This window comes from Brachyistius frenatus, unplaced genomic scaffold (assembly GCF_029030835.1).
Source record: "Brachyistius frenatus isolate BFR_SWC_R1_liver_20210118 unplaced genomic scaffold, ASM2903083v1 Contig_628, whole genome shotgun sequence".
In the NCBI taxonomy this organism is placed as follows: Eukaryota; Metazoa; Chordata; class Actinopteri; family Embiotocidae; genus Brachyistius; species Brachyistius frenatus.
In genome coordinates this window covers 19,317-37,373 of record NW_027211227.1, presented here as the reverse complement: position 1 = coordinate 37,373, position 18,057 = coordinate 19,317, and the positions used below count along the sequence as shown (strand labels likewise).

The following is an 18,057-nucleotide window of genomic DNA, read 5'->3' as shown; positions in this document are numbered from 1 at the left end:
CAGCCCCGCAGACGACCGCAGGAAAGAGCTGGAGGAGGAAGAGGAGGAGGAGGAAGAGGAGGAGGAGGAGAGCTCCACCGAGGAGAGAGACGTCCTCCCCCACGACCTGCCCGTCATCTCTCCCCGCCTCCTGGACTTCGACCCCGCCCTCGCCGCCGCGGCGCAGCGGCCCCAGAAGAGCCCGAAGAGGATGGGCGTGCACCACCTGCACCGCAAAGACAGCCTGACCCGAGCCCAGGAGCAAGGCACGCTGCTCGACTGACCCCCCCCGCCCTGCTGTCTCCATGGCAACTGACCCGCCCGTCACTGAGGTCAGAGGCCACGCCCATCCAGGATATAGCCATACTCTACCGTATGCTGCAGAGCTCGCCACCTCGCGCGCGCGTGTGTGTGTGTGTGTGTGTGTGTGTGTGTGTGTGTGTGTGTCTGTGTGTGTGTGTCTCTCTCTCTGTGTGTGTGTGTGTGTGTGTGTGTGTCTCTGTGTGTGTGTGTGTGTGTGTCTCTCTCTCTCTCTCTCTCTGTGTGTGTGTGTGTGTCTCTCTCTCTCTCTCTCTCTCTCTCTCTCTCTGTGTGTGTGTCTCTCTCTCTCTCTCTCTCTCTGTGTGTGTGTGTGTGTGTGTGTGTGTGTGTGTGTGTGTGTGTGTGTGTGTGTGTGTGTCAGAACGATGGCCAAAAGTATGTGGACAGATCAGAATGAAACCAATTGCTTCTATTGATCCGCTGCTGGTCGACTTCAGTGATTGGAGACATGTTTGTTTACTTTCACACGAATATGAAAAGACTTAAAAAATAATAATACACACGAAACATTTCAAGTATTAAATTAATAAGTTGGTGATTTTAGTTTGGTATAAAATCCCCAGTTTGGTTGGAGGTGACGCTCCGCTGTAAGATTGGCTGTCCGCATATTTATGGTCATGCAGAGCACATTGTTTAGATTGCTGTATACAAAAATAGATCAGTGGGCCAAAAGTATATGGACACCTAATGAAACACCAACACAGGTTATTAGAACTAAAAATAGAATCAACTTTAGAAACGTGTGTGTGTGTGTGTGTGTGTGTGTGTGTGTGTGTGTGTGTGTGTGTGTGTGTGTGTGTGTGTGTGTGTGTGTGTGTGTGTGTGTGTGTGTGTGACATTGTTTGTCGGAGGAGGAAACTAGAAGCAAAACAAACTGAAAACTTTTCGGATGTCTTTCACTTGTTTCCTGACCAGGAGCTTTTATTTTGAAGAGAACCGATGATACACCTGGATGAGCTCACACACACACACACACACACACACACACACACACACACACACACACACACACACACACACACACACACACACACACACACACACACACACACACACACACACACACACACACACACACACAGAGTGCCTCTCTCTCTGGAAGGTTGCAAGTACGATGCCGGGGCTGCTGAAGGTCAGACTTTTATTTTGACGTGTCTACTAATTGTTGATTTCCTGTCATGTGTTATTATTTAGTCAGCTGATTGGTTTGTTGTGGAGTCCCTCTTTAAGGTTTGACCTTTGACCTGCCCCCACCCCCCGCCCCTGCAATGTGTACCTGCAGGGGGCGGGGCCAGGGGCAGAGACTCTCCACAGCTCTCACCTGGAATGTAACCATCACCTTTTTGTTGTCCTTTATTGTGAAATCCGGAGTATAGATCCGTTATTATGAGATTATTTTATTGATTTGTTTTCCTGATCACTGTGTTTTTCTGTTCTGAAGCTACGGAAGCCTGTTGGTGCCACAAAGTTTGATTCAATTTGATCCTTTTAAAAATATAAACATGGTTCCTACAAAATAAAATCCTGAAATTTTGTAGATTAAGTTGATTGATTAGAACTGATCAGATCAATGAGCCAGCTGAACCTCCATCAGCGCCTCCTGCTGGGCTATTATTGATCCCACAATCTGATCTCTAATGATGGATTAGTTGTTTTTTGGCACCTCTGAGCTTCCGTACAGTGATGCTCAGCCTGTTCTCTGATTGGCTGTCTGCTCGCTGCCTCCTCACAGCTCTGATTGTGACTCACCGAGTATCAACGATGGAGTTATTGACCACTGACTGATCGATCAGCAGCAGGACGATAAATGATTCGTTGATCGGGTTTGAAAGTATCGATCACTGAATGTTTTCTTGTTTTGTATCAGAGCTCCAGCGATCGATTATCAATCGCTCTCGATTTGTCCAGAAACCAAAGAGAATCCGTTTACGTCAAATCGAGAACTGATCGGTGTCCCGTTGTAGATTGAGAAATGAACTAATCAATCGACTCATTGATTAATGGACAGACGACTGCAGATGAAACTATCTTCGAACACCAAACGGATTAATTAGATGAAAGAATTATATTGATTAGTTTGAATTCTGTCTTTCATCCCAGAATCCCAGAATTCACGTGTTCCTGTGATCAGAAACAAACCTGCTCAGTTCAGAAGTCCCTTGACAATCTGTCCAATTTAAGGTTTTCTTCAGTCTCCCAGTGATCGGTGCTGTTCGTCTGAACTCCCATGATGCACTGCAGCCAGGAGCGGCTCACGCACAGTTCTGCTGCATGCCGGGGCACTGAGTGTAGAACCTCCCCCCTTCTCCCCTCACCCCCTCCCCCTGTAGCTATCAGCTGCTGTTAAATTATTCACTTTTTTCCGTCTCAGTTGTCGCAGAACGAACGAGTGTTTAATATTTCATACAAATCATCAGATGTTCAGGAAGTCTGACCTGAGAGTGTGTGTCTTTGTGTGTGTGTCTTAGTGTGTGTGTGTGTGTCTGTCTTAGTGTGTGTGTGTCTTTGTGTGTGTGTGTGTGTCTTAGTGTGTGTGTGTGTGTTGTGTGTGTGTGTGTGTCTTAGTGTGTGTGTGTGTGTGTGTGTGTGTGTGTGTGTGTGTGTGTGTGTGTGTGTGTGTGTGTGTGTGTGTGTGTCTTTGTGTGTGTGTGTGTGTGTCTGTCTTAGTGTGTGTGTGTCTTTGTGTGTGTGTGTGTGTCTTAGTGTGTGTGTGTCTGTCTTAGTGTGTGTGTGTCTTAGTGTGTGTGTGTGTGTCTGTCTTAGTGTGTGTGTGTCTTAGTGTGTGTGTGTGTGTGTCTGTCTTAGTGTGTGTGTGTCTTAGTGTGTGTGTGTGTGTGTGTGTGTGTGTGTGTGTCTTAGTGTGTGTGTGTGTGTGTCTGTGTTAGTGTGTGTGTGTCTTTGTGTGTGTGTGTGTCTTAGTGTGTGTGTGTGTGTGTGTGTGTGTGTGTGTGTGTGTGTGTGTGTGTGTGTGTCTTAGTGTGTGTGTGTGTCTTAGTGTGTGTGTGTGTCTTAGTGTGTGTGTGTGTGTGTGCGTGTCTTAGTGTGTGTCTGTCTGTGTGTGTGTGTGTGTGTGTGTGTGTGCGTCTTAGTGTGTGTCTGTCTTAGTGTGTGTGTGTGTGTGTGTCTGTCTTAGTGTGTGTGTGTCTTTGTGTGTGTGTGTGTGTGTGTGTGTCTGTGTGTGTGTGTGTGTGTGTGTTGTGTGTGTGTGTGTGTGTGCGTCTTAGTGTGTGTGTGTCTGTGTGTGTGTGTGTGTGTGTGTGTGTGTGTGTGTGTGTGTGTGTGTGTGTGTGTGTGTGTGTGTGTGTGTGTGTGTGTCTTAGTGTGATGTACTCTGGGTATAAATAGATTTTACGTCGGCCTTCGTGCATCTTTAATGATTCTTTCTTCTTCATGAATATAATTGGAGATATTGAATCAGCCAAGGTCACATCTTCCTCTACATCTTCATCTTCCTCTACATCCTCCTCTTCATCACTTCCTGTTTAACAACAGACCGTGCTGAACAGCTGAAAGTCATATTGATGATGTTGATCTGCCATCAATCACAACAATGAAATAGTTTGTTTACTTCCTGACATCCTTTCACAATAAGAGATAGCCTCCCCTAAAAGAAACAGGAAGTGGAATAATAAGATGTTACATTGACAGTTAAAGCTACTTCCTGTTTATAGCAGTTCAATGTCCCAGCATGCATCACTGCAACATGCAGTTCATCCGAGCAGCAGTCTGTACTGGACCCGATCCGGAGGTTGAAACTTGGTGTCGGTTCTTTTTTCTCTGACGTTTCTGGACGATCTGATTTCTTCAACTCGCTGCGAAGGCGAGTTTTCTTCTTCAGTGCTGAAAACAAACACGTGTTCACTTTAACGAACGAGTTCACGAACAAGTCGCGATCTTTCTGGAAGTTTCAGTATCTCACTGAATCGTCCACGTTTTATTGTTTGTTTTTGTTTGTTTGTTTCCTGCGTCATCTCAACATCAAACGTTTCAGAAATCCAGATCTTTTCTTTTCGGAGCTGAAGAAGTGAACGCGTCTCGGTCCGACGGCTGAACGTCCGACGGCCTCGTCAGGACTCTCGTTGGTGTTTTTCGGATCCTCAGAACTGAAGCTGAATCTGCGTCATGGCCGCCGGGGGGGCGGAGTCCTCTCGGAGGACGTGGACTCACCTGAGGACCAATGACATGTGGAACGTTACGACCTGTTTGTTTTTAAGGACTGTAGCCCCGCCCCTCCCCCCACCCCTCGCTCCACCCACAGGTGCTGTCTCGGAGGCGGTTGACCTCTGACCCCGGCGCGGTGCTTTACGGTTCAGCTGAACTGTTTTCTCACCCTGCTGTTTGTTTTTGTTTCACTTCCTGTAGGGAAAAAAAAAGAGACTGTTAAAACTCTACTAATGATTTTATTTTCTCAATTTGTAAACTGATATTTTAAAAACAAATAAAATATTTTAAATGTAGTTCCGCCTCTTTGTTCTGGATCAGAAAACCAGTTCACAGGAAGTCCGGTCCCGGTGCATGATGGGATACGCTGCGGTCTCCCTGAACAGGTAAGAAACTACTTGCGACTACGTAAACAGTTCCTGTGAAGAACCTCCTGATGGATGTGGAACTGTTTCCTGGAGCTCTGCTGCCCCCTGCTGGAGCTCTGCTGCCCCCTGCTGGAGCTCTGCTGCCCCCTGCTGGGCCCCCGAGGACCTGCAGACAACCTGAATCCTTCCGTTCCTGAAGGTTGTTCTTCCTCACTGCAGAACTCAAACTTTATTGATTATTCAGAATAGATATTTTCAGGTTATGCTGCGTTCACTTGCAGGTGGAAACTTTGGATGTCACAGCGTCCACGAGTATTTTCAAATTAAGGGTTTTTCTTGAAAGGTTTTTACAGGAAACGATTCTTTTTAAGTTCTACAAATGTCTAATTATCAACTATTTTATTGTTTTAAACTTCCTTTTGTTATTTTTGTAAAGTTTCTATTTTTTGTTTTTTAAGGCAGCGCTACGAATAAAGTTTATTGATATAAAAGCTGCGATCACATCTGAATGGGAAGATTCAGTTGTTACAAGTTGTTGACTGATGGAAAAAAAAAAAAGTTTGTCATTTAAATCTAATTACAACATTTTTATAATTTAAATCTAAATTAAAATCTAATTCATAATTAAAATAATTTTAATTTAATTTTTCGCCATGTGTGAGTAAAACGTGTTCGGCTGTTTCTCGTCGTTCAGACGTTCTGAGGATTCGACACTTCCTGTTTATTAGTAAACAACACGACGGACGTTCCTTCACGTTCTGGAGGTCCAAGAACGAGGAGAACTTAGGATGTTCTGCTGGAACCGAAGAGAACCAAACAAAGTCTTCATCAAACTGCAGAGAAGGTTTTTAATGTTTTTAAATTCAGCTTCACAGAATCATTCAGAACAGAACCGGACCGGTTCTGAGATGTCGGACATGAACCGGACCGACCGGCTGCCGGTACTAGCTGGAAGATGAACGATCAGCTGATATTTTTTTTAAGTCAATCTGTTGTTTGTTCTTCAGGTTCTGTTCAGTTTGCTGAAGAACTCTTCCAGAACCGTCTCCAGGACCTCGTCGCTGTAATCCGACACCACGACCCGATCACCGTCTGCCGCTCCTCGGATCATTGCCGACAGAGCTGCTCAGAGAGAGACAGGAAGTGATGTCATCTGCAGGTTAACAATCAACACGATCAATATGTCCTGATTAATAATCAATATGTCCTGATTAACAATCAATATGTTCTGATTAACAATCAATATGTCCTGATTAACAATCAATATGTTCTGATTAATAATCAATATGTCCTGATTAACAATCAATATGTCCTGATTAATAATCAATATGTCCTGATTAATAATCAATATGTTCTGATTAACAATCAATATGTTCTGATTAATAATCAATATGTCCTGATTAACAATCAATATGTTCTGATTAATAATCAATATGTCCTGATTAATAATCAATATGTTCTGATTAACAATCAATATGTTCTGATTAACAATCAATATGTCCTGATTAATAATCAATATGTCCTGATTAACAATCAATATGTTATGATTAACAATCAATATGTTCTGATTAACAATCAATATGTCCTGATTAATAATCAATATGTCCTGATTAACAATCAATATGTCCTGATTAACAATCAATATGTTCTGATTAATAATCAATATGTCCTGATTAACAATCAATATGTCCTGATTAATAATCAATATGTCCTGATTAACAATCAATATGTCCTGATTAACAATCAATATGTCCTGATTAATAATCAATAATATGTTCTGATTAATAATCAATATGTTCTGATTAACAATCAATATGTTCTGATTAATAATCAATATGTCCTGATTAATAATCAATATGTTCTGATTAACAATCAATATGTTCTGATTAACAATCAATATGTTCTGATTAATAATCAATATGTCCTGATTAACAATCAATATGTTCTGATTAATAATCAATATGTCCTGATTAATAATCAATATGTTCTGATTAACAATCAATATGTTCTGATTAATAATCAATATGTCCTGATTAACAATCAATATGTTCTGATTAATAATCAATATGTTCTGATTAACAATCAATATGTTCTGATTAACAATCAATATGTCCTGATTAATAATCAATATGTCCTGATTAACAATCAATATGTTATGATTAATAATCAATATGTTCTGATTAACAATCAATATGTCCTGATTAATAATCAATATGTCCTGATTAACAATCAATATGTCCTGATTAACAATCAATATGTTCTGATTAATAATCAATATGTCCTGATTAACAATCAATATGTCCTGATTAATAATCAATATGTCCTGATTAACAATCAATATGTCCTGATTAACAATCAATATGTTCTGATTAATAATCAATAATATGTTCTGATTAATAATCAATATGTTCTGATTAATAATCAATATGTCCTGATTAACAATCAATATGTCCTGATTAATAATCAATATGTCCTGATTAACAATCAATATGTCCTGATTAACAATCAATATGTTCTGATTAATAATCAATAATATGTTCTGATTAATAATCAATATGTTCTGATTAACAATCAATATGTTCTGATTAATAATCAATATGTCCTGATTAATAATCAATATGTTCTGATTAACAATCAATATGTTCTGATTAACAATCAATATGTTCTGATTAATAATCAATATGTCCTGATTAACAATCAATATGTTCTGATTAATAATCAACGGGGAAAGGGGAAGGAAGGAAGCAGGAAGGAAGCAGGAAGGAAGCAGGAAGGAAGCAGGAAGGAAGCAGGAAGGAAGGAAGCAGGAAGGAAGCAGGAAGGAAGGAAGCAGGAAGTGTCCTCACTGCGTCCGGACGATGGTCTGAACAGACAGAAGATCTTCTTCTTCATGTCGACGGCGCGGCCGAGCTCGTAGCCGACGCCCAGAGATGGCTGCGTCACCTCGGCTACGATCACTGCCAACACACCGAGGTCAGAGGTCACACACCGAGGTCAGAGGTCACACACCGAGGTCAGAGGTCACACACCGAGGTCAGAGGTCAGCTCAGGGTAATCAATAAAGTGATCAGCTCTCACCATCAGCCTGCTGCAGCCGGTCCACATCTCGGTCATGAATGGCTCGGTCTCCGGCCTCCGCGGCGTTCTCTCCTGTCCAATCACAGCACAGCAGCTCAGTGACATCACTCAAACACCTGGCCAATCAGCATGCAGCTTGCTCCTTCATCCTCTTCTTCGTCCTTCAGAAACAAGTTCAACTTCAAACCCCATGTAGCCCCTGGTAACACGTGGTAATCCACGGTCACCTCTGGTCGCCCACGGTAACCAGGTGGTAAACGGGTGGTAACCTGTGGAAACCCGTTGCACCATGTTTCTGTCAACTACATCCTCCATGTCCGGTCCCGGTGCATGATGGGATACGCTGCGGTCCCCCTGAACAGGTAAGAAACTACTGAGGACTACTAAACAGTTCCTGTGAAGAACTGTTTCCTGCAGCGCTGTTCTGCTGTAGCTCTGCTGCCCCCTGCTGGGCGTCCGAGGACCCATGATGCATCAGGACCCATGATGCATCAGGACCCATGATGCATCAGGACCCATGATGCATCAGGACCCATGATGCATCAGGACCCATGATGCATCAGGACCCATGATGCATCAGGACCCATGATGCATCAGGACCCATGATGCATCAGGACCCATGATGCATCAGGACCCATGATGCATCAGGACCCATGATGCATCAGGACCCATGATGCATCAGGACCCATGATGCATCAGGACCCATGATGCATCAGGACCCATGATGCATCAGTGCTGCTTTTGTGTTTATTTAGTCTGTAGTTTGTTTGAAGACGAAACGTTGAACAGTTCTTCCTCCTCTTCTTCTTCACCTGCTTCCCAAACTTCTGCAGCTACTTTCAGTGTGTGTGTGTGTGTGTGTGTGTGTGTGTGTGTGTGTGTGTGTGTGTGTGTGTGTGTGTGTGTGTGTGACCTCTGACCTCTTTCGGTGAGCTCTGGGCTGCTCACGTGCTCGGTCAGCACGCTCCCGTAGCTCTGTAGCTTGTTAACGATCCTCCGGTAAACGTTGACGTCATCTCTGCCGCCGCGGATACTCCCGCAGAAATACACCTTCATCTCCGCCGCCGAGCTCAGATCGACCACCGCCGCTTCCCGCGCTGCCTGCAGTGACGTAGCGCCTTACGTAACGTCACGTAATTTGACGTTTATTGTCCCTGAGCGAAGTCTCGCAGGTGAAGAGAACGACGGTTTCAGTCAAATGGATTCTTCAGGAAGACAAACAACGAAAACATGCGGAGTCTCTGTATCAGAGACACATTAGAGACACATGAGACATATTAGGGACACATTAGAGACATATTAGAGACACATGAGACATATTAGGGACACATTAGAGACACATTAGAGACACATGAGACATATTAGGGACACATTAGAGACATATTAGAGACACGAGACACAGACATATCAGAGACACATGAGACACATTCGAGATATATTAGAGACACATCAGACAGACATGTCTCTGCTGTCCTGATGCAAAGTTGACTTGAACGGAACCTGTTTGAGTTTACTTTTATTTTGACATTTTCAGTCTGAGTTTTATTTTGAAAACCTTTCAGTCGGTTTATTTGCAGCTTCCTGTCCGTCCATCCTTCTGTTAATAGATCACCTGTTCTCCTCTGTGATTGGCTACATGACCTGCTGGTCTGCATCTTCTGTTGTTCCTGCCTAACAATTAACTTCACGTTTTGACTTTCAAAATAAAGGTTTTTCACAGGCACAGTTGGCCTGAAGCAGTCTGGAGGTTGGGATATAAAAACACAGCAGTGATGTGAGAGTTGTTACCACGGCAACAGCGTTGTGTTTCAGTGACGAGGCGGTGAGTGAAGTTTATAAAGTTTATTAGTGTCTGTACAGGATCAATAAACGCACAATAAACAATCAATACAAATGTACAAAGAGATACTCGGAGGACCGAAGAAGACCAAAGAAGACCAGGACAGACGGCTGAAAGCTCTGACAGACCATCACATGTTCCCCAGAATAACAGAGCACTGTTGACCCGTCAGCGGGCCCTCAGTACGACCCCCAGGCTCCTCACTGTGGCGTTCACTGTCAGTTCAGGCACGTCTCTGGCCACCCGCTGCATCGGAGCCATGTTGGGTCCTTCCAGAGTGTCGAGGATCCCTGAAAGCACAAAACACCACATTTCAGTCTGTTGTTGCCCCACCCCTTTTTAACGTGTGTGAGAGTGTGAGTGAGTGAGTGTGAGTGTGTGTGAGTGAGAGTCTGAGTGAATGAGTGTGTGTGAGTGAGTGAGTGAGTGAGTGAGTGTGTGTGTGTGTGAGTGTGAGTGTGTGTGAGTGTGTGTGTGAGTGAGAGTCTGAGTGAATGAGTGTGTGAGTGAGTGAGTGAGTGAGTGAGTGAGTGAGTGTGTGTGTGTGTGTGAGTGTGAGTGAGAGTCTGAGTGAATGAGTGTGTGTGAGTGAGTGAGTGTGAGAGTGAGTGAGTGTGAGTGAGTGTGAGTGTGTGTGTGTGTGAGTGTGTGTGTGTGAGTGAGAGTCTGAGTGAATGAGTGTGTGTGAGTGAGTGAGTGAGAGTCTGAGTGAATGAGTGTGTGTGAGTGAGTGAGTGAGTGAGTGTGAGTCTGAGTGAGTGAGAGTGTGTGTGTGTGAGAGACTCTGAGTGAGTCTGAGTGAGTGTGTGTGTGTGTGTGTGTGTGTGTGTGTGTGTGTGAGTGAGTGTGTGTGTGTGTGTGAGTCTGAGTGAGTGTGAGTGTGTGTGTGTGAGAGACTCTGAGTGAGTCTGAGTGAGTGTGTGTGTGTGTGTGTGTGTGTGTGTGTGTGTGTGTGTGTGTGTGTGCGTACCCTCCAGGATCTGGTGGTAGGTGAAGTGCAGGTAGAGCAGGAACATCATGTGGAGGACAGACAGCGTCCCACAAAGGAGGAGACGAGGAGTCTGACCGACGGTCCGAGACAGCAGAGCGGTGACCTGCGACACACGAACAGTTGAGTCCTCACACAGACACAGAGCAGAGAGCAGGGGCTGATGGGTAATGTGGGGCTGATGGGTAATGTGGGGCTCACCATGCGCAGCGTGGACAGTCCTCCAATCAGCAGCCACAGGACGTAGAACAGGAAGTGGAAGTGGATGTTGTACGTGATGAGGAGGACGACGCAATGACCGAACAGACCATAACCCTGGCAACGGGAGACAGGAAGTGACGTGACACGGTCTCCTCTGGTGGTATGTGTGTGTGTGTGTGTGTGTGTGTGTGTGTGTGTGTGTGTGCGCGGTACCGGTACTGACCAGCAGGGACAGCGTCTGCAGCATCGTGATCTGAGCGTTCACCAGGTACGCCAGGAAGTAGACAAAGGACGACACGCCGAGCCAGTAACCGAAACACGTCCCGATGGCGGTGCCCATCAGAGTACCCTCCCTCTGTAACACACACACGTTAACACACACACACGTTAATACACACACGTTAACACACACACGTTAACACACACACGTTAACACACACACGTTAACACACACACTTAACACACACACGTTAACACACACACGTTAACACACACACGTTAACACACACACGTTAACACACACACGTTAACACACACACGTTAACACACACGTTAATACACGTTAACACACACACGTTAAACACACACACACACACGTTAACACACACACGTTAACACACACACACGTTACACACACACGTTAACACACACACGTTAACACACACACGTTAATACACACACACGTTAACACACACACGTTAATACACACACGTTAACACACACACGTTAATACACACCTTAACACACACACGTTAACACACACACGTTAATACACACACGTTAATACACGTTAATACACACACGTTAACACACACACGTTAATACACACGTTAACACACACACGTTAATACACACACGTTAACACGCACACGTTAACACACACACGTTAATACACACATTAACACACACACGTTAATACACACACGTTAATACACGTTCATACACACACGTTAATACACACGTTAACACACACACGTTAATACACACACGTTTAATACACACACGTTAACACACACACGTTAACACACACACGTTAATACACACGTTACACACACACGTTAATACACACACACACACACGTTAATACACACATTAACACACACACGTTAACACACACACGTTAATACACACACGTTAACACACACACGTTAATACACACACGTTAACACACACACGTTAATACACACATTAACACACACACGTTAATACACACACGTTACACACACGTTACACACACACGTTAATACACACATTAACACACACACGTTAATACACACGTTAACACACACACGTTAATACACACGTTAACACACACACGTTAACACACACACACGTTAATACACACACGTTAACACACACACACATTAACACACACACGTTAATACACACGTTAACACACACACACACACGTTAACACACACACACACACGTTAATACACGTTAACACACATTAACACACACACGTTAACACACACACGTTAACACACACACGTTAATACACACACGTTAACACACACACGTTAATACACACACGTTAATACACGTTAATACACACACGTTAATACACACGTTAACACACACACGTTAATACACGTTAATACACACATTAACACACGTTAACACACACGTTAATACACGTTAATACACACATTAACACACACACGTTAACACACACACATTAATACACACGTTAACACACACACGTTAATACACACGTTAACACACACACGTTAATACACACGTTAACACACACACGTTAATACACACACGTTAACACACACGTTAACACACACACGTTAATACACACATTAACACACACACGTTAATACACACGTTAACACACACACGTTAATACACACATTAACACACACACGTTAATACACACATGTTAATACACACGTTAATACACACACGTCAACACACACGTTAATACACACACGTTAATACACACACACGTTAATACACACATTAACACACACACGTTAATACACACACGTTAATACACGTTCATACACACACGTTAATACACACATTAACACACACACGTTAATACACACGTTAATACACACACGTTAATACACACACGTTAATACACACACGTTAATACACACGTTAACACACACACGTTAATACACGTTAATACACACGTTAACACACACACACGTTAATACACACACGTTAATACACGTTAATACACACATTAACACACACACGTTAATACACACGTTCATACACACGTTAATACACACACGTTAATACACACACGTTAATACACACACGTTAATACACACACGTTAACACACACACGTTAATACACACGTTAATACACACACGTTAATACACACACACGTTAATACACACACGTTAATACACACACGTTAATACACACACGTTAATACACATTAATACACACGTTAACACACACACATTAATACACACGTTAACACACACACGTTAATACACACACGTTAATACACGTTAATACACACATTAACACACACACGTTAACACACACACGTTAATACACACGTTCACACACACACGTTAATACACACATTAACACACACACGTTAATACACACATTAATACACACACGTTAATACACGTTAATACACACATTAACACACACACGTTAATACACACCTTAACACACACACATTAATACACATTAATACACACACATTAATACACATTAACACACACACGTTAATACACACCTTAACACACACGTTAACACACATATTAACACACACACGTTAACACACACACACGTTAATACACACACGTTAATACATATTAACACACACGTTAACACACACACGTTAATACACGTTAATACACACATTAACACACACACATTAATACACACGTTAACACACACACACGTTAATACACGTTAATACACACACGTTAACACACACACGTTAACACACACGTTAATACACACACGTTAACACACACACATTAATACACACATTAACACACGTTAATACACACACGTTAACACACACACGTTACTACACACGTTAACACACGTTAATACACACATGTTAACACACACACATTAATACACACGTTAACACACACACGTTGATACACACGTTAATACACACGTTAACACACACACGTTAACACACACACACGTTAATACACGTTAACACACACACGTTAATACACACATTAACACACACTAACACACGTTAATACACGTTAATACAGACATTAACACACACATGTTAATACACACATTAACACACGTTAATACACACACGTTAACACACGTTAATACACACACGTTAATACACACATTAACACACGTTAATACACACGTTAACACACGTTAATACACACATTAACACACACACACGTTAATACACATGTTAATACACACGTTAACACACGTTAATACACACACGTTAATACACACGTTAACACACACACACGTTAATACACACGTTAATACACACACGTTAACACACGTTAACACACATTAACACACACACGTTAACACACATACACACACACGTTAACACACACACACACGTTAACACACGTTAATACACACACGTTAATACACACATTCACACACACACACGTTAATACACACGTTAATACACACACGTTAACACACGTTAATACACACATTAACACACACACGTTAACACACATTAACACACACACGTTAATACACACGTTAACACACGTTAATACACACCTTAACACACACACACGTTAATACACACGTTAACACACGTTAATACACACATTAACACACATTAACACACACACGTTAATACACACGTTAACACACATTAACACACACACGTTAATACACACATTAACACACACACGTTAACACACATTAACACACACACGTTAATACACACGTTAACACACGTTAACACACGTTAATACACACGTTAATACACACCTTAACACACACACGTTAATACACACGTTAACACACGTTAATACACACATTAACACACGTTAACACACACACGTTAACACACGTTAATACACACACACATTAATACACACCTTAACATACACACGTTAATACACGTTAATACACACATTAACACACACACGTTAACACACACACGTTAATACACACATTAACACACGTTAACACACACACATTGTTGTTTGTGTTGTTGTTTGTGTTGTTGTTTGTGTTGTTGTGTTCTTACGATGACGGTCCCGGACGTCTTCATGCCGTGCAGCAGGATCGCCACCAGAGTGAAGACCAGCATCAGAGGACCGTACAGCTCACCTGCAATCTTCTACGCAGGAAGGACGGACTGTCAGGAACCTGGACCAGGACCAGAACCTGGACCAGAACCAGGACCTGGACCAGGACCTGGACCAGGACCAGAACCTGGACCAGAACCAGGACCTGGACCAGGTGCTGCCCCCTGGTGATTCTGACCTTGAGGTTCAGGTTAAAACCCAGTTCTACGTGCAGGTGAGTGGGACAGGAAGTGCGTACCTGGGGGAAGTTGATCATGCGGACAGGTATCATGGACTCCATCAGCCTGAGGGGAGACGAGTCGTTAGCGGCAGGAAGCAGGAAACAGCTGACAGGAAACAGGAAGTGGACGTTCCTACCTGCTGCGGACCTGCACCGGCTCCACGTCGAAGTACGGCCGCAGGATGTCGATGTTGGCGTACAGGTTGAAGGCTTTGGAGGCCTGACGCTTCCCCGCCTGCCACACCTGGAGACAGGTGAGACAGGAGGAGACAGGTGAGACAGGTGAGACAGGAGGAGACAGGAGGAGACAGGAGAGACAGGAGGAGACAGGTGAGATGGGAGGAGACAGGAGAGACAGGAGGAGACAGGAGGAGACAGGTGAGACAGGTGAGACGGGAGGAGACAGGTGAGACAGGAGGAGACAGGTGAGATAGGAGAGACAAGTGAGACATGAGGAGACAGGAGAGACAGGAGGAGACAGGTGAGACAGGAGAGACAGGTGAGACAGGAGGAGAAAGGAGGAGACAGGTGAGACAGGAGAGACAGGTGAGACATGAGGAGACAGGAGAGACAGGTGAGACAGGTGAGACAGGAGGAGACAGGAGGAGACAGGTGAGACAGGAGAGACAGGAGGAGACATGATGTCACCTGATCACTCTGAGTGGTCAATAAAAAGTGTTTCTGTATGATGTCATGATGATGTCACGTGGAAGCGGACAGACTGATTGGCTGCTCTCACCTCGTCGGCCACCTGCCGGCCCAGCTGGCCCTTCAGCCCCTTCATCCCCAGGAACTCTGCGTCGTCTCCGGCGACATCGTCGTCGTGGGCGGCGGCCTCGGCGGTCACCTCCTCCTCCTCCTTCATCCTCTGGTGCATCTCCCCCATGTCCTCGAAGCTGGATCCCGACGTGTCGTCCATGTTCTCCATGTCGATGACGGCCGAGCTGCCGCCCTGAGCACAGAATCACATGTTAGTAGATAGATTAGTTAGCAGGTTAGTAGATAGATTAGTTAGCAGGTTAATAGATAGCTTAGTTAGCATGTTAATAGATAGATTAGTTAGCAGGTTAATAGATAGATTAGTTAGCAGGTTAGTAGATAGATTAGTTAACAGGTTAATAGATAGCTTAGTTAGCATGTTAATAGATAGATTAGTTAGCATGTTAGCAGATAGATTAGTTAGCAGGTTAGTAGATAGATTAGTTAACAGGTTAATAGATAGATTAGTTAGGAAGTTAATAGATAGATTAGTTAGCATGTTAGTAGATAGATTAGTTAACAGGTTAATAGATTAGCTAGCATGTTAGCAGATAGATTAGTTAGCAGGTTAGTAGATAGATTAGTTAGCAGGTTAATAGATAGATTAGTTAGTATGTTAGTAGATAGATTAGTTAGCAGGTTAGTAGATAGATTAGTTAACAGGTTAATAGATAGATTAGCTAGCAGGTTAATAGATAGATTAGTTAGCAGGTTAGTAGATAGATTAGTTAACAGGTTAATAGATAGCTTAGTTAGCATGTTAATAGATAAATTAGTTAGCATGTTAGTAGATAGATTAGTTAGCAGGTTAGTAGATAGATTAGTTAACATGTTAATAGATAGATTAGCTAGCAGGTTAATAGATAGATTAGTTAGCATGTTAGTAGATAGATTAGTTAACAGGTTAATAGATTAGCTAGCATGTTAGTAGATAGATTAGTTAGCAGGTTAATAGATAGATTAGCTAGCAGGTTAATAGATAGATTAGTTAGCAGGTTAGTAGATAGATTACTTAACAGGTTAATAGATAGCTTAGTTAGCATGTTAATAGATAGATTAGTTAGCATGTTAGTAGATAGATTAGTTAGCAAGTTAATAGATAGCTTAGTTAGCATGTTAGTAGATGGATTAGTTAGCAGGTTAATAGATAGATTAGCTAGCAGGTTAATAGATAGATTAGTTAGCATGTTAGTAGATAGATTAGTTAGCAGGTTAGTAGATAGATTAGTTAACAGGTTAATAGATAGATTAGCTAGCAGGTTAATAGATAGATTAGTTAGCAGGTTAGTAGATAGATTAGTTAACAGGTTAATAGATAGCTTAGTTAGCATGTTAGTAGATAGATTAGTTAGCAGGTTAATAGATAGCTTAGTTAGCATGTTAGTAGATGGATTAGTTAGCAGGTTAATAGATAGCTTAGTTAGCAGGTTAGTAGATAGATTAGTTAGCAGGTTAGTAGATAGATTAGTTAGCATGTTAGTAGATATATTAGTTAGCAGGTTAGTAGATATATTAGTTAGCAGGTTAGTAGATAGATTAGTTAGCAGGTTAGTAGATAGATTAGTTAGCTGACCTGGATGAGGTTATCGTCGAAGCTTCCCCACGGTTCCGCGGTCGTGTTCCTCCCGGAGCCCGCAGACATTTTCCCCGCGGCAGCAGCGACAGTTTGTCGGACGGAGGAGTGCGTGTGTCCGGCTGTGCGGCTCCGTGGCGGGTCGGTGTCTCAGCTCACCGACGGACGTGTCTGTTATTCTACGATCTGTTTCAACACGAAGCCTTCACAACATACACAGTGGACGGCCCGCCGCTGACTCCGCCCACTCCAGTGATGTCAAAGACCGAGCGACGTGGAGGGCCAGCGGGGATATCGCGAGATTCTCGTGTTTTC

At 43.1% G+C, this 18,057-nt stretch overlaps 2 protein-coding genes across 2 annotated transcripts; both read right to left on the bottom strand.

Annotated features, from left to right (window-relative positions):
- Positions 1-5,663: 5,663 nt before the first annotated feature.
- Positions 5,664-9,001, bottom strand: dnph1 (2'-deoxynucleoside 5'-phosphate N-hydrolase 1). Its single transcript, XM_069688555.1, has 4 exons — positions 8,828-9,001; positions 7,908-7,979; positions 7,676-7,786; positions 5,664-5,951 (listed from the first exon to the last, which is right to left on the bottom strand). Exons 1-4 carry the CDS (start codon positions 8,961-8,963, stop codon positions 5,833-5,835), a joined length of 438 nt encoding a protein of 145 aa, XP_069544656.1. The 5' UTR covers positions 8,964-9,001; the 3' UTR covers positions 5,664-5,832.
- Positions 9,002-9,734: 733 nt separating this feature from the next.
- yipf3 (Yip1 domain family, member 3) lies at positions 9,735-17,983 on the bottom strand. Its single transcript, XM_069688557.1, has 9 exons — positions 17,743-17,983; positions 16,150-16,362; positions 15,548-15,654; positions 15,429-15,474; positions 15,130-15,222; positions 11,160-11,291; positions 10,937-11,050; positions 10,718-10,841; positions 9,735-10,037 (listed from the first exon to the last, which is right to left on the bottom strand). Exons 1-9 carry the CDS (start codon positions 17,809-17,811, stop codon positions 9,916-9,918), a joined length of 1,020 nt encoding a protein of 339 aa, XP_069544658.1. The 5' UTR covers positions 17,812-17,983; the 3' UTR covers positions 9,735-9,915.
- Positions 17,984-18,057: the final 74 nt, after the last annotated feature.

Coding starts and splice junctions, on each gene's coding strand:
- dnph1 (XM_069688555.1), bottom strand. CDS start 8,963: ATGAAGGTGTATTTCTGCGGGAGTATCCGCGGCGGCAGAGATGACGTC. Junction 7,980..8,827: donor CCCAGAGCTCACCGAAAGAG/GTCAGAGGTCAC, acceptor GTGATTGGACAG/GAGAGAACGCCGCGGAGGCC. Junction 5,952..7,675: donor CAGACCATCGTCCGGACGCA/GTGAGGACACTT, acceptor CTCTCTGAGCAG/CTCTGTCGGCAATGATCCGA.
- yipf3 (XM_069688557.1), bottom strand. CDS start 17,811: ATGTCTGCGGGCTCCGGGAGGAACACGACCGCGGAACCGTGGGGAAGC. Junction 15,223..15,428: donor GCATGATCAACTTCCCCCAG/GTACGCACTTCC, acceptor CTTCCTGCGTAG/AAGATTGCAGGTGAGCTGTA. Junction 10,038..10,717: donor CTACCACCAGATCCTGGAGG/GTACGCACACAC, acceptor TTGTGCTTTCAG/GGATCCTCGACACTCTGGAA.